This window comes from Otolemur garnettii, unplaced genomic scaffold, assembly GCF_000181295.1.
Source record: "Otolemur garnettii isolate 467f Iridium unplaced genomic scaffold, OtoGar3 scaffold00011, whole genome shotgun sequence".
NCBI classification, from domain to species: Eukaryota; Metazoa; Chordata; class Mammalia; order Primates; family Galagidae; genus Otolemur; species Otolemur garnettii.
The window spans coordinates 35222889-35233489 of record NW_003852406.1 but is presented as its reverse complement, the minus strand read 5'-3'; the positions used below and the strand labels follow the sequence as shown (position 1 = coordinate 35233489).

The window sequence follows — 10601 nt, the reverse complement described above, 5'->3', positions numbered from 1 at the left end:
CCCGGGCTGGATTCGAACCCGCCACCTTAGGTGTATGTGGCTGGCGCCTTAGCCACTTGAGCCATAGGCACTGAGCCTGCAAGTGAATTTTTTGATAACATAAAGGAATACCAATGGTTTTCAGACATATTTTTATAAGTGGCCACTATTTTCTTTTATTGGTTCTGATAGTGTCTTAGCTGATACTGAGGTTATTTAGGTGGGCTAGTTGTTCTCAAAAGGAGTTCTTCCCTCAAAAAGGGATGCTCTATGTTAACAAAGGTTTAGAGACAGTGTTGGCAAGGAGCCAAGGGTATTAGATTGCTTATGATGCAGGCCTGTCCAACCCTTTTTTAAAATTCTCTGCCTTACATTGGAAGAATAAGAGTTGCCTTACATTAAATACACAAACACTTCAGGACAGGTGATTAGCAGAGAACAAATAAACAAAAAAAATATTTTTTGTGATATCCACACCATGGCTAAGAAACTAAAAGTCCTCACAAAATCAGCCTGTGGCTGTGGAAGCCTGGCATTAAGCACATTCACATCTGCTTGGTGCACATACAGAAAAACAAACAAAAAAATAAAAACAAAACCAAAAAAAGGTCCACACATATTTTTTGTAATATCCACACCACAGATAAAAAACTAAAAGTCCTCACAAGGGTGGGCCCTGTGGCTCAGTGAGTAGGGCACCGGCCCCATATACCGAGGGTGGCGGGTTTGAACCCAGCTCTGGCCAAACTGCAACAAAAAACAGCCGAGCACTATGGCAGGTGCCTGTAGTCCCAGCTACTCGGGAGGCTGAGGCAAGAGAATTGCCTAAGCCCAAGAGCTGGAGCTGTGAGCTGTTGCACTCTACTGTGGTTGACAAAGTGAGACTCTGTCTCTAAAAAAATAAATAAATAAAAGTCCTCACAAAATCAGCCTGTGGAAGTCCGAAGGCTTCCCAGTGGATAGAATAGTCACCCATAACAAAGAATCTCGGCCAACTTTTAAGTATCTTGCCAGAATTCATATATATGAAAAAAATCTCTTCATAACTACAAGCCTTGAACCTAATTCCATTTTATTCAGAAACCTAAGATTTAGTGCAATTTTAATATTCACTAACTTGTACAAGAAGCAACTACCAACTACCACATAAACAGAAGAAATACAGAATTTTCATTATTTGTGATAGTTATATTCTATAACACAGAATTAGCAAGATACTAAACCATTGCTCCCAGGGAGAATATATGAAAGCAAATACACCTCTATCACATAAATTATAATCTTAAATCCTAAAACCAACTCATCCTAATATATTCTATTTTCTTTATTTTATAAAAGAGAAAACAGAGTTCAGAAGTGTTAAGTTACTTCCCTAAGGCTGCCCCACTAACAGGTGCCAGAGCTATTCTTGTCCAGCCCACCCAGAAACTGGAGTTTCTTATGCTACAGTGCACTGCCCCCCTCACCTCGCCCACCTCTGTAGGAGGGCTGGAATGGGAAGGCAGAGCCTCATTTTGTTCAACTTCAGGTGGGAATATGTTGATCTGACAACGTAAGTCTTTTGCTGAAAATGCCTAAGAAAGCACGCCTTGTATTGATTTGGGGGTTTACAAATAAATTTCAGCATGTAGGCAAGTTCACAAATGCAAACACCATGAGTAAGACCAACTATACATACTGTTTTATCTGCAACCTTTAAAGTAAATGACATGACTTACTGCTGACAGTATTTAAGATATTAATATAATTTGCCTGTACCCTACAAGTACAACTGTCTCATCTTGCTGAAGAATCTATGTCCTGCATCTGACTAGGCAGTTTGTTTTCAGCAGTTATCCTGCCCAAGGTCTACTTTTTTCTTTTTTTGTTAATGAGACAGGGGCTTCTCTCTGTCACCCAGGCTGAAATGCAGTGCCATGATCATAGCTCCCCACAACCTCAAACTCCTGAGCTCAATTTTCCTGTGTCAGCTTCCTAAGTAGCTAGGACTACAGGTGTATACCACCATGCCTGCCTAATTTTTAAATTGTTATTTTAAGGGATGGAGTCTTGCTATGTTGCTCAGGGTGGTCTTGAACTCCTGGCCTTAAGCAATCCTCCTGCTGCGGTCTCCCAAAGTTCTTAGATTTATGAGTGTGAGCCACTACAGCCAGCCCAAAGTCTACATTTTGAACTGCATATTTTATTTTACTATCAGTTACATTTATTTCTTCTTTACATTACAACTAGGCCATTAAGAAAATACATGTGGGCTTGGTGCCTGTAACTCAGTGAGTAGGGCACCAGCCACATACACTGAAGCTGGTGGGTTTGAGCCCAGCCTGGGCCTGCTAAATGACAATGACAACTGCAACCAAAAAATAGTCAGGTGTTATGGCAGGTGCCTGCAGTCCCAGCTACTCTTAAGCCCAGAGTTTGAGGTTGCTGTGAGCTGTGATGCCACAGCACTCTACTGAGGGCAATATAGACTCCATCTCAAAAAAAATATATATATATATTTATATACACACACACACACGTGAAGTGTATTATCTATCCATTTCATTTCAAGTTAGTAAAATGGAAATCAGAAAATATTTATTAGAAAAAAGGGAAAAGCGGGTTTGATTGAGTTGTGAACTATCAAAGTACATAATGTCATAAACAAATAACAAGGCCTCTTCCTTCCCCATGCTGTAGTCTCTAATTTCTTTGCCCTTTATAACTATGTTGATCAGAATTATAACACTCCTGAAGAACAGCAAGGATGAAAGGCACCCCTATCTTGATATTAAAGTATTCTTCTAGACTTAATCTATTAACAATTATATCTAGAATAAAAGGTGAAATTTTATCAAAAGCCTTTTTGAGGTCTATTGAAATCAAATCTTTTTTTCCTTTGATCTAGACTGTGATGAATTATATATTAATACATTTTTCCTAAATTAAGCCATTCTTTCAATCTTCACATAAACTTTATATGCTCATAGAGTATTATTCTGTAAAGTAGTGGTAGATTCTACATGGAAATATTTTACATAGAATTTCTTCTTCTACATTTTAAGTGAGGTTGATCTAGAATAGTTTTTGTCTTGTCAGATTCCTATATAAGGGTTATGCTTCCTTCACTAATTAACCAAGTATCTTCTTTTAATGCTCATGGAAACTATGTGTTCCTTGAAGATTTGATAAAACTCACCTGTAAAAACCACCTTGTGAAGGGATAGTTCTTTGATAACTTTTAATTCCTTCCATGGTAATTGGTCTATTCAGGCTTTCTTCTTCAGTCAATTTTGATAATTTATATTTGCCTATAAAATGATCCATTCCAATCAAGATGTTCAATTTATTAGCACAGAGTAAACCCAGAATTAAAATAAAAATCTCAGCATATGGTTATATTCCCATGTTTATTTCTAAATGTAAATGTTTACCTTTGCCAAAGATTTACTGATGTTATTGGTCTTATTTTGTTTTTATATATTTTTTGAGACAGAGTCTTACTAAGTTGCTCTTGGTAGAGTGCGGTGACGTCACAGCTCACAGCAACCTCAAACTCTTGGGCTTAAGCAATTCTCTTGCCTCAGCCTCCCAAGTAGCTGGGACTACAGGTACCCACCACTACGCCTGGCTATTTTTTTTTTTTTTTATTGTAGTTGTCATTGTTGTTTGGCAGGCCAGGGCCAGGTTCAAACCAGCCAGCTCCAGTGTATGTGGCTGCTGCCCTAGCCACCGAGCTACAGGGGCCAAGCCTTTATTGGTCTTTTTATCGATTTATCAATTCTATTTTTAATTCATTAATTTCTACATTTATCTATTTCTCTTTTCTTCTCATTCTTTTCCTACTCATTTTCTAGCTACTCAGGTTCAATGCCTAAATCATTTATTTCTATTCTATTTACTGAAATTAGTTAATTATTACTTTTCTTTGTATATAACTTTTGGTCCTCATTCTGTAAGTTTTTATATATATACTATTCTTATTATGAATAATTATTAAATATTTTACAAATGCATTTTTATTTTCCATTTGAACCCAAGATTTATAATAATCTTTCACCCAACCAGAGCTCTAATTTTAACAACTTGTTCTTTATTTCTAGTTTTTTTTTTTTCCTCTGGAGACAGAGTTTCACTATGTTGCCCTTGGCATCACAGATCACAGCAATCTGAAATTCTTGGGCTTAAGCAATTCTCTTGCCTCTGCCTCCCAACAGCTGGGACTATAGGCACCTGCTACAATACCCAGCTGTTTTTTTGTTATTGTTGTCATTGTTGTTTAGCAAGCCCTGGCCGGGTTCCAACTCACCAGCCTTGGTGCATGTGACCAGTGTCCTAACCACTGAACAATGGGCTCCAAGACTTTATTTCTAGTTTTATACTAAAATGGTATTAAATAATTGAAATCCAAAAGGCATGTTTTATGAAATCCAGTACCAGTTCTGTTTTGACAGTTAACTTACAGAAACATACTAAAGATAAATTTCAACAGAATTATATGCATGCATTTTTGAAGATTTTTAATTTTTTCTTCAGTCAAAGCTTTTATAAATGTACAGTGAGATATTTACTATGCAATAGCTATGCAAAGAAATAGTTAACACTAAACATAGTGAGGATAAATTTATTTAAATTTTAGCCCTAAGCCTGTAAAAATGGTGTTTGATTAAATAAGATCTAGAACTCAGCTCACCAGTGGTGACCTCAGCAGAATTTGCAAAAGAGAAGAAAGACCTTTTTACTTTCTTCCCAGGATGCCATAGTGACTTGACGCTTGTACTAACTTTAAAAATTTATTAAACACAGTATAAAACAAAATGTTGGTCAATCACCACAATATGAGGATAAAGGCCAAATGCTAACTACTACCCCCATTCCATCCCCAAGTCCAAAACACAACAGATACCTGATTCGGTCACTTGTCCCACTGTACCCCCAGCGGCTCTCTACTTGCTGAAACCTGTTAATACAACATTCCTTTCCTCTGAGGCAGCACCTCGGGCGGTCAATGTATTCAACTCGGGGTTTAGGATTTACAGTAAAATGAAGAAAGAGATTCACAACTTCACGATCTGACAAAATTCCAGACTGAGCAGGACCTATATAAATAAAAATACAAACCTCAGTGAAAGTAATTTGAATTCCTGACTTTTTATACTCCACTTAAAAATGTAAATTCAAATCTAGAAGATTTTCTAGAAGAAAAAAAATCTTAGCACTTAGTATTTATAATTTAGCATATATTGAAAGTTTTGATAAATCTATTTGAGGTTAACCTAAGAGAATATTAAGTGTTAAAATCATTAATAGGAAGCCTAGCTGATATTCTGAGATTAACAGAAACACCTCTGGAATTTTCTTTCTATCTTGAGTGCCCCAGTACCTCAGACTTCTTTTTTTTGTTTTGAGATAGAGTGTCACTATGTTGCCCTCAGTAGAGTGCTCTGGCATCATAGCTCACAGCAACCTCAAACTCTTGGGCTTAAGCAATTCTCTTACCTCAGCCTCCCAAGTAGCTGGGACTACAGGCGTCTGCTACAATGCCTGGCTATTTTTGGTTGCAGTTGTCATTGTTGTTTAGCAGGTCTGGGCCAGGTTCGAACCTGCCAGCCTCAGTGTATGTGGCTGGTGTCCCACTCACTGAGCTATCTCAGACTTTTGTTAACCAGAAAGAGGAGACTCATTTCCTCTGGTGAGGAAATGCCTATGACAACAGCAGGAGCTATTGTTACCCCTTATTCATTCTCCCACTTTTTTGAGGCTATAATCTGAATAATGGAATACATTTACAGGTGGAAATTGACAAGGGACAGTGCTTTATTTCTGGGGTTTGTAGGAAGTTAGCAGAGGGCAGGAGGTAAGGTTGGAAGAGCTATGAAAGCAGCATACCATACATGCTTGCAGTTTTCCATTCACTGTTTCTAAGAAGAGAAAAATTCTTATATATACTATAAGAATTTATAGTATACAAGTTTATACAAATTCAAACGTACTAGTAAAAATGCCTTAAGTTTATCCAAGAATAAATACAGTTCCTCATAGAAGATGCCAGGAGAGCCCTTCTATGGCCAGTAAAAGCAATCTAAGTAAGAGACTGCGGAACATCGAAGTGAATGAAACTATATGATACCAAAAGAGAAATGAGAACACAAACTCATGTAACTTCCTCAGAATGAGGAGGACTAAGAAAAATATTAAAATGTTTATGGTAGGGCAGTGCCGGTAGCCCAGTGGGTAGGGCGCCAGCCACACACACCAAGGCTGGCAGGTGTTTGAACCTGGCCCAGGTCTGCTAAACAATGACAACTGCAACAATAACAAAAAAATAGCCAGGCTTGGTGGTGGGTGCCTGTTGTCCCAGCTACCTGGGAGGCTGAGGCAAGAGAATCGCTTAAGCCCAAGAGTTTAAGGTTGCTGTGAGCTGTGACACAACAGCACTCTACCTACGGCAGTGGTTCTCAACCTTCCTAATGCCACAGTCCTTTAATACAGTTCCTGTGGGTCTCGACCCACAGGTTGAGAACTGCTGACCTAGGGAGACAAACTAAGATTCTGTCTTAGTTTTTGATAGAGACAGAGTCTTGCTACGTTGTACAGGATGGTCTCAAACTCCTGGTGTCAAGCAACAATCCTCCTGCTTCCACTTTCTTAAGTGCTGGAATTACATACCTAAGCCACCACACACAGCCTATTAATAAATAGATTAAATGTAAGCAACAAAATTAATAGTCCAAATAAGAGACAAAGTCTATCAGATCAGAATAACAAAATTATCAGCATGTTCAAATTCACTGATTATCAGAAACACATAATTAAACCCAAAATAAAATAGGCCCTTGTAGCCCCTCCCCTCCACAAATGGCTGACAATATTGACTGGGTGAAGTGGGAAATGGCACTGCCTGTGGAGATTCCAGAAGGCTGACAGGATTCCTTGGCTGCTGTGCACTGACATGTGAGGGGTAGGAGAACTGATGCCTACGTTCTCCATGGCTGAACTTTAAAGAAGGGGTCCCGAATAAACAGGTGGCAGTGTCAGAAGTGGGGTCAAGTATAACAGCACCTTTCATCTCTCAGCTCCCCAGAAAGTAGGCTGCCATCTGGACTGTCCACATCAGAAACAGTGTTGTAAAGGCACAGAAAGACAGTGGGGGACACCAAAAACAGAAAAGGTAAGAAGTAGCTGGTGATGTCCTTCAATGTCCAGAGTACCCTTTAGGCTTATGGCACCAATCCCAGATCTTCAAGAACAGGAACAAGAAATCTACTTTGTCCTCTTTGACAACTAGTTGATGAATATTAAGAAATCCAAACTCCAGACAGGGAATTTCAACATTCAGAACTGGCTGTCTCTGATAATTATGGAGTGCCACCTACTGGTCTCAACAACAACAACAACAACAACAAAAATTTAACTCTGTTGGATACTTCAGAGGATAATAGGCCATTTTAACACAAAGCCCAGACCTAAAGAGGAATGAAGGGAAGGAAGAAAAGAGAGAAGAAAGTAGGGGGAGGAAATAAAGAAAAAGAAACCATGCATGAGGAGAAACAAAAAACCTCCAGCTACACTAAAAAACGAGAACAGATCAGCTCCCCCAAGGGATCAAAATGAAACTACCAGAAGATTGCAAACCATAATGAAACAGTGGAAATGACAAAATGTAACTGAAATTATGGATGGCAAATATGATCAAGGAAATTGATCGGAAAGTGGAAAATTAGAAAAAAGAAGTCCAAAAATTAATGACATTAAAGACAAACTCTCCAAGGATCTGGACAAAATGAGAAAGGATATAACAGAGCTTAAAGAATTGAAGGATGCATTCAGGGAGTTTCAAAATATTGTAGACAGTTTCAACAACAGTTTAAACTATGGAGAAGAAAGAATCTCAGAACTTGAAGACAAGGCTTTCAAGCTAACCCAATCATTTGAAGAGGCAGAAAAGAAGAAAGTAAAAGTAGAGCAATTTCTTAGAAAGTAACAGGACCGCGTGAAGTCTGCAAACATACAAATTATAGATATCACTAACGAACACAGTACCCAAAGCATGGAAGCTCTAGTTGATATTGTATTTCCCAAGCATTGCCAAAGATTCAGACGCGTACCTACCAGATGAATATTGAATGCCAGGATGACACATTTTAATTAACTTGGCAAAACTCAAAATTAAAAAGAAAATTTTCAAGCTGTTGTATGCAGCAGCTGATCTACCATGGCAAGCCATCAGTTTTAAGAACTGGCTTCTCAGCAGTAACTTTATAAGCCAGAAGAGAGTAGGCTTCTACCTTCGATCTTCTTAAATAAAACTGTGAACCTAAGATTCCATATCCTGTAAAATTAAGTTTCATATTCCATGGAGAAATCCATTCTTTAACTGACTCAAGGTCAAGGGCTGGAAAACATTATTTCATAGAAATGAAAACCAAAAGAAAGTGAGAGATGTAATTCTAATTGCAGGCACAATTGACTTTAAAGCAACAAAGGTAAAGAAAATACAAAGATGGACACTATCCCACAAGAAGACATTTTAATCCTAAATGTTTATGCACCCAAATTCAATACTCACATATTTATAAAGCAGACCCTACTCTGTCTAAACAGTATGATAAACAACAATACCATAATATCCAGGGACTTCAACACCCCACTAACAGAACTGAAGAAATCTTTCAAGAAAAAACTAAGTGGAGAAATGATGGACCTAAATACAAAATTAGAACATTGGGCTTAGCAGACATAAACTATGGGGGCAGTATTTCACCCCCATACTACTGAAGATACATTCTTCTTGTCAGCTCATCAATCATCCTCTAAGATCGATCATATTCTAGGTCACAAATCAAATCTCAACAAATTAAAAAAGACAGAAATTATACCTGTACCTTTAAGGGCCACAATGGAATAAAAGTAGAACTGAATTCCAACAGAAACATTCTCCCTCAAATCATGGAGACTAAACAACCTATTGCTGAATGATAGCAGAGTCAAGGAGGAAATAAAGAAGGAAACGTGGCTCGGCGCCTATAGCTCAACAGGCTAAGGCGCCAGCCACGTACACCTAAGGTGGCGGGTTCGAATCCCCAGCCCGGACCCGCCAAACAACAATGACGGCTGCAACCTGCAACCAAAAAATAGCCGGGCGTTGTGGCGGGCGCCTGTGGTCCCAGCTACTTGGGAGGCGGAGGCAGGAGACTCGCTTGAGCCCAGGAGTTGGAGGTTGCTGTGAGCTGTAATGCCACGGCACTCTACCCAGGGGGACAGCTTGAGGCTCTGTCTCAAAAAAAAAAAAAAAAAAAAAAAAAAGAAGGAAACGTTAGATTCTTCGAACAAAATGACAATGAGGCCATGAGCTATCAAAACTTGGAGATATGGATGTGGAGAAAAGGGGAACACTGCTGGTGGGAACGCAAACTAATACATTCCTTTTGGAAAAAGTTCTGGAGAACACTTAGAAAACTAAAAATAGACCTGCCATTTGACCCTGCAATTCCTTTATTAGGTATATCCAGAAGACCAAAAACCACATTATAACAAAGATATCTGTATCACAATGTTTATTGCAGTCCAATTCATAATTGCCAGGTCATGGAAGAAGCCCAAGTGCCCATCGATCTACAAATGGATCAATAAACTGTGGTATATGTACACCATGGAATACTATGCAGCCATAAAGAAAGTTGAAGACTTTACCTCCTTCATGTTTACATGGATGGAGCTGGAAAATGTTCTTCTTAGCAAAGTATCACAAGAATGGAAGAAAAAGTGTCCAATGTACACAGCCCTATTATGAAACTAATTTATAGCTTTCATATGAAAGCTACAACCTAATTATAGCCTAAGAACATGGGGAGGGAGGAGCAGGGGAGATGGGTGGATGGGTGGAGGGAAGGTGATTGGAAGGATCACCTCTATGGTTTATCTTACAAGGGTACAAGTGAATCTTTCTAAAAGTAGAATATAAACGTCTTAACACAATAACTAAGAAAATGACATAAAGGCTGTTAAACAGTTTGATGAAAATATTTCGAATTGTATGTGAAAACACCACACTGTACCCCATGATACATTAATGTACACAGCTATCATTTAATAAAAAAAAAAAGAGAGAGGAAAAAAAACTTGCAGATATTGCAAAAGACAAAACAAAACAAAACAAAAAAACAAAAACAAAGCAGTCCTAAGAGGGGAAATTCATCACACTAAATGTCCATATATAGAAATCAGCAGACCTCAAATTAAAAATCTACTCAATCATCTCAAGAAATTAGAAAAGAGCAATTCAATCCCAACCCAGTAGAAAAAAAGAAATAACTAAAATAAGACCAGAATTAAATGAAATAAAGAACAAAAGAATCATTCAGAAGAATAATCTAACAAAATGTTGGTTCTCTAAAAAGACAAATGTAACTAATAAACCTTTAGCCAGATTAACAACAAACAGAAAAGACTCTAATAAGCTTAATCAGAAATGAAAAAAGAGAAATAACAAAAGATATTACAGAAATAGATAGTATCATCACTGAAAAATCTCTATGTCCACAAATTTTAAAACATGCAGGAAATGGGCTCAGCGCCTATAGCTCAACTGGCTAAGGCGCCAGCCACGTACACCTAAGGTGGCGGGTTCGAATCCCCAGCCC

The 10601-nt window shown here is 38.3% G+C and overlaps 1 protein-coding gene across 1 annotated transcript in view; it reads right to left on the bottom strand.

Moving 5' to 3' along the window:
• The window catches only part of BTBD1 (BTB domain containing 1), a 57984-nt gene that overhangs the window by 14462 nt on the left and 32921 nt on the right, over positions 1-10601 (bottom strand). The window contains exon 5 of the mRNA XM_003784598.3: positions 4865-5057. Within this exon, the coding sequence (XP_003784646.1) occupies positions 4865-5057 (193 nt within the window). The remainder of the gene's footprint in view (positions 1-4864; positions 5058-10601) is intronic.